At 41.2% G+C, this 12,197-nt stretch overlaps 1 protein-coding gene across 2 annotated transcripts; it reads right to left on the reverse strand.

The window, feature by feature from the left end:
- Positions 1–5,469: 5,469 nt before the first annotated feature.
- SRP14 (signal recognition particle 14) lies at positions 5,470–8,471 on the reverse strand. Of its 2 annotated transcripts, none has more exons than XM_025918823.2 (5): positions 8,325–8,469; positions 8,112–8,184; positions 7,482–7,594; positions 6,314–6,346; positions 5,470–5,857 (listed from the first exon to the last, which is right to left on the reverse strand). In XM_025918823.2, exons 1-5 carry the CDS (start codon positions 8,346–8,348, stop codon positions 5,768–5,770), a joined length of 333 nt encoding a protein of 110 aa, XP_025774608.1. In that variant the 5' UTR covers positions 8,349–8,469; the 3' UTR covers positions 5,470–5,767. The 2 variants fall into 2 exon arrangements, 1 of the variants encoding a protein (XP_025774608.1); XR_015252579.1 differs by having other exon boundaries at positions 5,757–5,857; positions 7,389–7,594; positions 8,325–8,471.
- Between the last annotated feature and the right edge of the window lie 3,726 nt (positions 8,472–12,197).

The following is a 12,197-nucleotide window of genomic DNA, read 5'->3' on the forward strand; positions in this document are numbered from 1 at the left end:
GCCACAAATACTCTATCCAGCAAGGCTATCCTTCAGAATAGAAGGAGAGAGAGAGTTTCTCAAACAAAAGCTAAAGGAATTCATGACCACTAAACCAGCCCTACAAGATGTGTTAAAGGGGACTCGGTGGAAAGTAAAGACCATATAGACAGAAGAAAAGTAGAAAGCACAAAAGCATAAAATTAAGTTTATCTATAAAAATTAGTAAAGGGATTCACAAAATAAAAGGATGTAAAGTATATCCCAAATACCTACAATGTGGGGAGAGGAGTAAACAATGGGTTCAAACTTAAGTGATCAACAACTTAATATAGATTGCTATACGCACAAGAGATAAGATACTAACTACTAACCTAATGGTAACCACAAATCAAAAACCAATAATAGGCAAAAAGTAGAAAAAAGAATATGTCTAAGGAAAGCCAGCAAACTGTGAGAGGAGATTAAGAAAGAAACTACAAAATCAACCATAAAACAAGTGACAAAATGGCAGTAAGTACATACCTATCAATAATTACTTTGTAAATGGACTACATGCTCCAATCAAAAGACACAGGGTGTTGGGGCACGTGGGTGGCTCATTCAAGTAAGTGTCCAACTCTTGATCTTGGCTCAGGTCATGATCTCATGGTTTGTGAGATGGAGCTCTTCCACTGGGCTCTGTCCCGAGCAAGGAGCCTGCTTGGGATTCTCTCCCCCTCTCTCTGTCACTCCCCTACACCTCAAGTGTGCACACACTATCTCTCAAATAAACTTAAAAAGAAAAGGGGCCCCTGGGTGGCTTAGTCAGTTAAGTTTCTGACTTCAGCTTAGGTCATGATCTCTAGGTCATGATCTCATGGTTCCTGAATTCGAGCAGTACATCAGGCTGTCAGTTCAGGGCCTGCTTCAGATCCTCTGTCCCTCCCCTGATTGTGCATGTGCTCTCTCTCTCAAAACTAAACATTAAAAAAAAAAAATTAAGTTAAAAAAGACATGGGGTGACAGAATGGATAAAATGTGCATGTGCTCTCTCTCTCAAAACTAAACATTAAAAAAAAATTTAAGTTAAAAAAGACATGGGGTGACAGAATGGATAAAAAGGCAAGGCCCGTCTATATGCTGCCTACAAGACAGTTGTGTCTTAAAGGCACCTCCAGATAAAAGTGAAGGGATGAAAAAGCACTTATCACGCAAATGGAAATAGAAAGCTGGGGTCGCAATCCTTATGTTGGACAAAACAGACTTTAAAACAAAGACAGTAATGAGACAAAGAAAAACACCACATAATAATAAAGGGGACAATCCAACAAGATGTCACCATTGTAAATATGCACCCAACATGATAGCACCCAAATACATAAAAGGCAGGTAATACCAAAGGAAGTAATCAATAGTAATACAATAATAATAGGGTACTTTAACACCCCACTTACATCAACAGGTAGATAAGACAAAATCAGCAATGAAACTGGTTTTGAATGATACACTGGGTAAGATGGATCTAACATATATTCATAACATTCCATCCTAGAGCAGCAAAATAAACATTCTGTTCAAGTACACATGGAACACTCTCCAGAACAGATCACATATTAGGCCACAAACAAGCCTCAGGAGACAAATTATACTATGTATCTTTCTCCAACCACAGTGCTAAGAAACTAAAACTCAACCACAAAAAAAGTCTGGAAAGAGCATAAAATAACAGGGAAGTTAAATAACATGCTACTAAACAATGAACGGCTCAACCAACGGCTCAACCAAGAAATCAAAAATACACAGACAAATCAAAGTGAAAATACAATGGTCCAAAATCTTTGGGCAAAAGCTGTTCTAAGAGGTAAGTTTATACCAATACAGGTCTACATCAAGAAAAATCTCAACCTAACCTTACACCTAAAGAAACTAGGGGAAAAAGGAAAACCCAAAACCAGTAGAAGGAGATAATAAAGATTAGAGCAAACATAAACCAAATAGAAACTAACACAATAGAAAAGATCAATGAAACTAGGAGCTGGTTCTTTGAAAAGATAACAAAATTGATATCATTTAGCCAGACTCCTCAAACAAAGACTCCAATCAAAAAAAAGAGGAGAAGTAACAGCTGACACCACAGAAATAAAAAAGGATTATAATATGAAAACTACATGCCAACAAATTAAGACAACCTAAAAGAAATGGGTACATTTCTAGAAACACATAACCTCCCAAAACTGAATCAGGAATAAAGAATTTGAACAGACCAATTACCAGCAATGAAATTGAATCAGTAATCAAAAAACTCTCAAGAGGATTTCACAGGCAAATTCTACCAAACATTTAAAGAAGGGTTAATACCAATTCTTCTCAGACTATTGCAAAAAATAAATGAGGGAGGTAAGCTTTCAAATTCATTCTATAAGGCCAACATTACTCTGATACCAAAACCAAATAAAGACATTACAAAAAGAACTACAGGCCAGTATCTCTGTAAAATCTGTGAAAACACAAGATGTAAAAATCCTCAACAAGATACTAGCAAACTGAATCTAACAATACATTTAAAACCATCATTCACCACAATTAAGTGGGATTTGTTCCTGGGATGCAAGAGTGGCTCGGCATTCACAAATTAATCAATGATCAAATGATACATCAAGAGAATGGATAAAAACCATATGATCATTTCAATAGATGCAGAAAATGTATTTGACAAAGTACAACATCCACTCATGATAAAAATCCTCAACAGACTAGGCTTAGAGGGAACATATCTCGACATAACAAGGATCATACCTGAAAAACCCACAGCAAACATCATTCTCAATAGTGAAAAAGTGAGGTCTCCTCTGAGATCAGGAAAAAGAAAAGCTCTCACCACTTTTAGTCAACTTTGTACTGGAAGTCCTAGTCACAGCAACCAGATAGAAAAAGAAATAAAAAGCATCCAAACTGGTAAGAAGTACAACTTTATTCACTACTTGCAGATGTCAATAACTACTACATATAGAAAACCCTAAAGGCCCCACCAAAAAACTACTAGAACTGATTAATGAGTTCAGTAAGGTCACAAGATACAAAATCAATATACAGAAATCCACTGCATTTCTATACACTAACAATGAAGTAGCAGAAAAGAGAAGCTAAGAAAACAATCCCATTTACAACTCCATCAACAACAACAAAATACCTATGAATAAAGTTAACCGAGGAGATGAAAGAACTATATATACTCTGAAAACTATAAAACACTGATGAAAACAATTGAAGACGACACAAATGAAAAGACATTCCATGCCTATGGATTGGAAGAACAAAGATGTCCACACTACCCAAAGCAATCTGCAGATTCAATGCCATCTCTATCAAAATACCAACAGCATTTTTCACAGAACTGGAACGATCCTAAAATTGTACAGAACCACAAAAGACCCCATAATAGCCAAAGCAACTGTGAAAAATAAAAAAGTGGACATATCACAATCCCAGATCTCAAAGTACACTTACAAAGGTGTAGTGATCATAACAGTATAGTGCAGATAGAAAAACAGAGATCAATGGAATAAAATAGTCCAGAAAGAAAACCATGCTTAATGCTTACATAGTCAATTTTTGACAAAGGAGGCAAGAATATGCAATGGGAAAAAGTGTCTTCAACAAATAGTGTTGAGAAAAGTGGACCACTTTCTTACATCCTACACAAAAATAAATTCAAAATGTATTAAAGACCTTAATTATGAGACCTCAAACCATAAAAGTCCTACATGAGACCACAACTAGTCATTTCTATGGCATCGGCTGTAGCAACATTTTTCTAGATATGTCCCCCAAGGCAAGGGAAACAAAAGCAAAAATAAACTATTGAGACTACATCAAAATAAAAAGCTTCTGCATAGGTAAAAAAAAATAACAAAACTAGAGGCACCTGGGTGGTTCAGTCAGTTAAGCATCCAACTTCGGTTCAGGTCATGATCTTGTGGTTTGTGAGTTCCAGCCCTGCATGGGGCTCTGTGCTGACAGCTCGGAGCCTGGAGCCTTCTTCGGATTCTGTGTCTCCGTCTCTCTCTTCCCCCCGCCCCCACTAGCACTCTGTCTCTCCCTCCCTCAAAATAAATAAACATTAACATTAATTAACAAAACTAAAAGACAATCTACCGAACGGGATATTTGTAAATGACATATCCAATAAAGGGTTAGTATCCAAAATACATAAGGAACTTATATAACTCAACACCAAAACAAGAGCCCAATTAAAAATGGGCGTAAGACACGAACAGACATTTCTCCAAAGACATACAGATGGTCAACAGATGCCTAAAAAATGCTCAACATCACTCATCATCAAAGAAATGCAAATGAAAATCACTATGAGATATATCACTTCCCACCTGTCAGAATGGCTAAAATCAAAAACACAAGAAACAAGTGTTGGCAAGGATGTGGAGTAAAAGGAACCCTCCTGCACTGTTGGTGGGAAGGCAAACTGGTATAGCCACTGTGGAAACCAGTATGGAGGTTACTCAAAAAATTAAAAAATAGAACTACCATATGATTCAGTAATTCCACTACTATTTACCCAAAGAACACAAAACACCAATTCAAAAAGATACATGCACCCCCAGGTTTACTGAAGCATTACTTAAAATAGCCAAATTATGCAAGTAGCCCAAGTGTCGATGGATAGATGAATGGATAAAGCAGTGGTACATACATACACAATGGAGTATTAGTTACAAAAAAGAGTGAAATCTTGCCATTTGCAACAACATGGTTGGATCTAGAGAGTATAATGCTAAGTGAAATAAATCAGAGAAAGACCTATACCATATGATTTCAGGTGTAGAATTTAAGAAACACCACAAGCAACAAAAAAGGGACAAACCAAAAAACAGACTCTTAACTACACAGAACAAACTGATAGGGGCAAGTTGGGTTCGGGGGAGGGGTGAAACAGGTGAAGGGGATTAAGACTTCACTTATCCTGATGAGCACTAAGTCATGTACAGAATTGCTGAATCACTATACTGTACATCTGAAACAACTGTAACACTGTTAACTATTCTGGAATTTTTACACAATTTTTCCTTTGGATGTAGGTAAACATTAAGAAATCTGATAAAGAGAGGTTGTCCAATAACCCATCATGCAACTTGCTCTCTTGAAAAAATTAAATATTCTTTTTCCCCTCCCCAGAAAATGTCCAAACCAAAGGGCTTCAAGAAATCCGATACCATTTTTAACTTGGAATCGTTATTCCTGCTAGTCTGTAATATGTTTATCGTTAAGGCAATTAAGCAAAGTCTCATTTGGCTATGAGAACCCATTCAAATTTGCCAAAGGAACCATGATGTTAAATTATACAGCCCGTTGGGAAGACTACCTATGAGATAGCACAACTTTTTATAAAACTGTCAGGTTTTAATTCCAATAACCTAGAACACAGGTTAGTAATCATTGCCACAGACTATTAATAGGGGGTGGGAAAAGTAATAAATAAGATATGGTCAGTGCGGATAAACAGAAGTTTAATGATCCATTGTTCTTCACACAGAGCGCTACAGAGACTCTATGATCCGGGGACATACAACCATGCAACACAGACCAATTAGCCAATGCTAAAATACACTTGGCTCCTTACAACTACCCTGTAAACACTGCAGCCCTTCTTCCACCCAAAATGACCCTAATCTCCCAGGAAAAGTTACTACAGGGGAACCAGAAACCTAGCTCTGCGGCCCAAAGTAAAAACCAAAGGAAAACTAGTAGTTCGGCGGTTAGTTGGTGAAAGCAGGAAACCTGGTGCCCTTCACTGTGCCGCTTTGCTCTTCTTACTCTTGCTCTTTTTGTCCCTCTTCTTCAGCCCATCCATGTTAGCTCTCAGTAGGTTGGAGTAAGCCTAAAAGACACACAGCGCCCACTTAGTGGGAAGAGTTGCAAATGGGTGGAGCAGCTGCCTCATTTCCATAATGAATTCAGGGTAGTCAGCATCAGAAAGACTACCTACTTGATAAAGCACCTAAGACAATGGGACACGTGTATACTACGGAAAAATGGTGTGAGAGGAAAACACCCTCTCTCACGTGACAGCAGCTTCTGACATTTTTAAGCCAAAAGGGAAAACTGCAGGCAACTTGTTTAACTATACTACAGAGAACAAATCTGAAGCGGAAAGCAACATCTACCTTAAAAAACTAAAACGGAAGACAACATCGGTGTTGAAAGTAAAATTCAGAGCCTGGCGGTTTCACTCAACCTACTGACAAAACGTAAGAAATATCATTCTTAACCCACTGTTCAATTTGTGCTCACCCTTGCCCTGAGAAAGGGCATATAGGGTACACCAGAAACTCACCATCTGGAACTTGTTCACTTCTTTGGAGCTCACCTGGAAAGGGGAAGGAAAAAAAAAAAAAAAAAAAAAAGGTCCACCCTTATTACTCATATAAGAATCCTCTGTCTCACCCCAGGCAACAACTCTTGAAAACAACATAACATCTTAAAACAAAACCTCTTGAAAACAACCTAACAGCGTAATCTCGAAAAAATCTCCTTCCAATTTTAGGGGTCATAACACACCAATGGCTGTTTTCCTACTCTACTTTGCCAGAGGAAGAAGCAAAGCAGCTCTGTACTTTTTTCCACCTGAGAATTGTACCAAGACGAGAAAGAGGTAGAAGTTGGCTCCTAAGGAAGCTATGCTCCTCCCTCTGAAGTTTCTTACACACGTGGCACCGACTTTCTCCCTGGATTCTAGAGATGTCAGAGAACTTTGTTTTAATCTTTTGTGCAAATTACATTTAAACTACTTCCTCCCCACCTTATGTTAAACCTACTTCCATTAATTCAGGCCTATTTAAACAAAATGCAAGCCAACACAAGAGAAATTCTACTTCTGAAGATTCCTAAAGTTTTCGCGTTTCATGATACCGAGTTTATTTTTTAAATCCACAAGTTTGCATTACTATAAAAGTCCTCTCAAGATAACTGACAAAGGGAAATTTATCAACCAATTATGGTCTACATTCTCCTAAGGACCCTATACTGATGTAATTAAAGGGCACTGTGGTTCTGCCCCAGCAAAGGAAAGAAGTAATTCATTCAGAATCCAGGAAGTCTTGTTGCTACATATTTGCTATGTCAACCACAAACACAAGGGAATAATCAGCTTAAAAGTAAAATCATCTGGTACCAAGAAACTGTTCATTGAAGGCCCAACACGGTAAGGGAATTAGGCATCAAATATTTATGCCAATTCCTCCTTACAATGCCACTATAAGGACCGATCTGCTAATTTTATTTCCACAAAAACTTCAGTAGAATAAATGTTTGACTTTTTCAATTTAATTTTGCTCTTGACTTTCCTACTACTAAGGTATTAAAAGAAGGCCCCCATCCCAAAACAGCGGGAGAGCTAAACCCTTACAAACCTTAAAAACAAAAACCTGCTTCATCTATGCCCCATCCTCAGTGAGGTTCAAGTCTTCTAACTCCAAAACAGTAGTATCACGAATCCAACTCACCACGGTGCTGATCTTCTTTTTCCCATCAGTAGCTCTTAACAGACACTTGTTGTCGGAGGGCTCAAAGCCCTCCACAGAACCTTTCCTTGGAATGGGTTTCGTTCGACCGTCATCTGCATGAAAAATACATCCTGATGAACACAGCCACAGACGTTAACAGGCAGACAAAAAGTGAGCATGGAAGGCATAGGAAGACGATACGTAATTCACCTCCACTGCTCTAGTTCTGATAACTACATCATCCGCTATCACCAACAGCTTGGCCAAACCTTGGGAAACTACTTGCTACTCCCACGACGGGAACATAGTAACAGAAAAGCAGCTTAAATCTCACTAACGGCGGGGTTTGGAATCCTTGACCAAAAAAAAGGCTCTATTTGGGGCACACTGTAACCAGAACCAGTTTGGGTGGCTAAGTGCCGGGGATCGCACGCACCACAATCCCTAATGCTTCCGTCCCCCAGCCCTGAAAGTGCACACTACAGGAAAAGGAAGGTAGGGGACGGAGGGGATGCGCGGCAGACGGACTCCGCCCTCGGCTCCGGAAACTGGGAACACTTGGCACCCCGGCCGGGGCATCACTCGGCCTCCCAGCTTCTTTCTGACCCTGCCGCGTGGACAGCTGCTTACACTTCTTCAAGGTGATGAACACGCTGCCCGACAACCGGCACTTCTGGAAGAGTCTGGTCAGCTCCGTCAGGAACTGGAACATAAGCCAGGCCCCGTTAAGCAGTCCCAAATCCTCTCCCCGTCAAGTCCTAGTCCCTCCCGCAGCAGGAGACAGAGGTCCCGAGCTAAGCCCCAAACTACATCCATCCCTCGGCCAGACAGCTCTGGCTTTACCTGCTCGCTCTCCAGCAGCACCATCCCGGCGCCGCTAGCTCCCCTGCGTCAGCATAAGACCCAAGGAATTGGAGCCGGAAGTTTCACCCAGGCTGGGCGGGACTTCCGCTATTAGGTTTCAACTCTCTTCCACTAATCCCTGCCTCTGTCCTCGCCCCTCCCTCCGCCCGCGCCTGCGCTCTGCGACGCCCCCTCCTTCCCAGGAGAGGAACCACCCACAGGGCCCTGGAGCAGTCGGGGTTTTCAGAGACGGGGCGTTCTCAGTCCGGTCGTGGTGTGGATGTGAGGGAGCGTGGAAGAGGGATTTGATGGAAACGTGTAGTTTTGTATATTAAGTGTATGTTGAGCAAATTACATGACAGTTCAGTGCTTCAGTTCCCTCAGCCTGTAATAATGGTATCCAATTCACAGCATGGTTGTGAAGAGTAAATGACTTTATTGGAATTTACCTGAAATAGTGCCTGACACCCAGAAAGTGCCCGATAAGCATTAGCTGTTTTGTTATTGTTGTTTCCATTATCATTGTCATCATTATAATAAATTCCCACGGTGGTCCTCTGAACTCTCCCTCTACTCTGACCCCGCTGGGTGGCCCTAAAGGCTGACCCCAACTCTAGCATGAGGGACTGGAGCCCAGTCTTGGTTTTACCTCTGGATTCAGTCAGAAGACCTGCATATCAGGCCCCAGCTCTGCCAGGAGCCAATTTGAACCCTAGGCCCTCTGTGAAGTCAGGCATTTAATCATGCAAGGGGGTTTTACTGAGGGCCTCCTGCCTGTGCCAAACACTGTTGTAGGGGATGGGGATTCAGCAAGATAAACTAAGTTCCTGGTTTCCTGGAACTTGGGTTCAAAGAATAGGCAGGAAATAAGTAAGAATAGCTTCAGATGCTGAGTGCTGTGAAGACAACTCACTAGGGTGATACAAATGAGAGTGAGGTTGGGGTCAGGGAAATCTCTTAGAGTAGAACTTTGACCTAAAAGCTAAAGGGAGCAGCCATTCAAAGATCTGGGGACAGAGTGTTTCAGACACAGGGAATGGCTAGAACAGAAGCCCCAACAGGGCAGCAAATTGCTCTATATGCACAAGGAGGAGTGAACGAATATGGAGAGGTTGGAGAGATTGCAGGTGACCAGCTCACATAGGGCCTATGGCCGTGTAGTTTTGGATTTTGTTGCAAGCACAAAGAGAAGCTTCTTGGTTTTTTTTTTTTTAAATGTTAATGTTTATTCATTTTTGAGAGAGAGAGACACACACACACAGTACGAGTGGGACAGAGGCAGAGAGAGAGGGAGACACAGAACCCAAAGCAGGCTTCAGGCTCCCCAGGCACCGCTTTAAAAACTTTTTTTTTTAAGTTTATATATTTTGAGAGAGAGAGAGCAGGGGAGGAACAGAGAGAGGGAGAGAGAGAGGATCCCAAGCAGACTCTGTACTGGCAGCGTAGAGCCTGACATGGGGCTTGAACTCATGAACTGTGAGATCATGATCTGAGATGAAATCAAGAGTCAGATGCTTAACTGAGCCACCCAGGAGCCCCAAGAGAAGCTTCTTGTTAAGGAAGTTTTAAAAAGGACAGTGACAACTTAATTCACATTTTAAAAGATTCCCACCCCACCCCCTATCTGTGGTGTGGAGAATGCACTGTGGAAGGACAAGGCAGGAAATGGGGAGACCAATTAGAGGGTTGTATTAGCTTCCTATTGCTGCTGTAACAAATCACCACAAACTTAAACACCTAAAACAACATGATTTTGCTCTTTTATAGGTCTAGAGGTCAGGAATCTAAAATCAATGAGTCTGCAAGGTTGCGTTGCATCTGGAAGCTTCAGGGTAAAATCTGTTTCGTTGTCCTACCAGAAGTCACCTTCATTTCTTGGCTTGTGGCCCCTTCCTTGCTTCATTACAACCTCTTACTTCCAGTACATCTCCTGCTACTTACTCTGATCCTACTGCCTCTCCCTCTTATAGGGACCTTGTGATTACATTGGGCCTTTTAAATAATCTCCCCATCTCAAGATCCTTAATTTAATCACATCCACAAAGTCCTTTAAACATGTAAGGTGACATATTCACAGGTTCCCAGTATTGGGCCATAGACATCTTTGCTGAGTTGAAGGGGCTACCACAGAGGTTACTGCAAAAGTGCAGGTATTAGTACGTTTGCAATCAGATGAGGATATACTTTGAAGGTAGAGTCAACAGGATTCAGGCTCAATTAGATGTGAACATTGCAAGGAAAAAGAAATCAGGAATGAATCAAAAGTTTTTGACTGGAGCAACTGGATGGTTGGTGGTGTCATTTACTAAGTAAGGTAGGAAAGACCAGGGAAGTAAAAAGTTTTGTAAGAAGATTAAGAGTTTTGTCTTGGTCATGTAATAACTAAGATTACATGTTCTTTTAGGGTTCCCAGACCCAATTCCAGTGCCAGCGGGGCAGTGGGGGGATTCCCACACACACAACACCAAGCAATTCTGACACTATCTACCCAAAGATAGGATCAGAATCCACAGGTTAAGGGTTCAGTCCTGTAAGACTGTGCCTTGACCTCCCACTTCAAATGCTAGTCGCTAGCCCAAAGGATTCCAACGACCTCCACCTTAGATTCAATAAATTTGCTACAGCAGCTCACAAAACTGAAGGAAACACTTAAATTTCTCAGTTTATTAAAGGATATGATAAATGTTAATAACAAGACACCCATTTCACCTTTATGACTCTGAGGTGTTTTCAGGAACCGTGGATGAAGACCAAATATATCTGAGAAATATATTCTGAATATTTGGTCATCTGAATGACCAAATATATATTTCTTACAAATCACTATATCATGCATGTCCAAGTGGAACTATCAAAAAAGCAGCTGAATATACATATTTAGAGCCCAGCAGGGAGGTAAAAGTTATACATAAAAATTGGGGAGTCATCTTCATACGTCATTAAACTAGAACAGATGAGAATAGTCTGGTGAATATCCCTCCTATTGGGCTGCCAGCACAGGACCACTCTGTGATGACCACCACTATGAATAGCCTTTAAAAAGCCCTGGGTCTTGGTATCACTAGTTCAGAAGTCAGAGACCTAGTTGGGATCCCCAGTTTGGCCAACTGTAGGTCTAAGCTTGAGCCTAAGTCCTGGGGACAGGTGAGAGAGTGACCCTTTTATTTTACTTGCTTTTCACCAAGACCACATAATGAGAGATTACAAATAGATTCAGATCCTAGCGAACCAAAAGCCAGCTTCGGTCTGCTACACAGAATCAATAGCCTAAGGTGAGAAGTGGGCAAAGGGTGCTGGACATTTGAAAGAAAGTGTGAAATCATCAGAGAGTGAACATATTTGAGATGTGTTGTCAGATTGCCAGGGAATGTAAGGGCCCACTTGATATTTGTGTCATGAGTTTACATGGAACCAGGTACAGTGCTGTGTTGATCTATGGGTTGGCCTAAATGGTGACCAATGTACTCTGAAATTCTATCGTTCATTGAACATTGAGCAATGTTCTTTCGAGCCATGAGGTTGGTCCTGGGGGCACCTAGGTGAAGGAAATGGCTCTGCCCTTAAGGAGCACTGAAGGCCATTATTCATCTGGGGCCTCATCTTCCCATGGGCTCAGTCACACCTCAGTTCCACTAAAGAGTCAACAGTCCTGCCAGCCATCCAGCATGACATCTCAAGCCTGTCCCATGACAGAACAAACCACTCCAGTAAGAGAAATACCCAAGTCTTCCAGTTTTAGCATCACACTTGGCCCAGTACAATTCAGCTACTAAAAGGGTGTCCTTTGGACTCTATTTTTCTCTGGGAAGTGACTAAGAGCACCTGTTCTGAAGTCCAGTGGATCTGGGTTCAGATCCTACCTCTGCTACCTAT

This window comes from Puma concolor, chromosome B3 (genome assembly GCF_028749965.1).
Source record: "Puma concolor isolate L17-30 chromosome B3, mPumCon1.1.hap2, whole genome shotgun sequence".
Taxonomy (NCBI): domain Eukaryota; kingdom Metazoa; phylum Chordata; class Mammalia; order Carnivora; family Felidae; genus Puma; species Puma concolor.

Coding starts and splice junctions, on each gene's coding strand:
- SRP14 (XM_025918823.2), bottom strand. CDS start 8,348: ATGGTGCTGCTGGAGAGCGAGCAG. Junction 7,595..8,111: donor GTTCATCACCTTGAAGAAGT/GTAAGCAGCTGT, acceptor TTTTTCATGCAG/ATGACGGTCGAACGAAACCC. Junction 6,347..7,481: donor AAAAGAAGATCAGCACCGTG/GTGAGTTGGATT, acceptor TCCCCTTTCCAG/GTGAGCTCCAAAGAAGTGAA.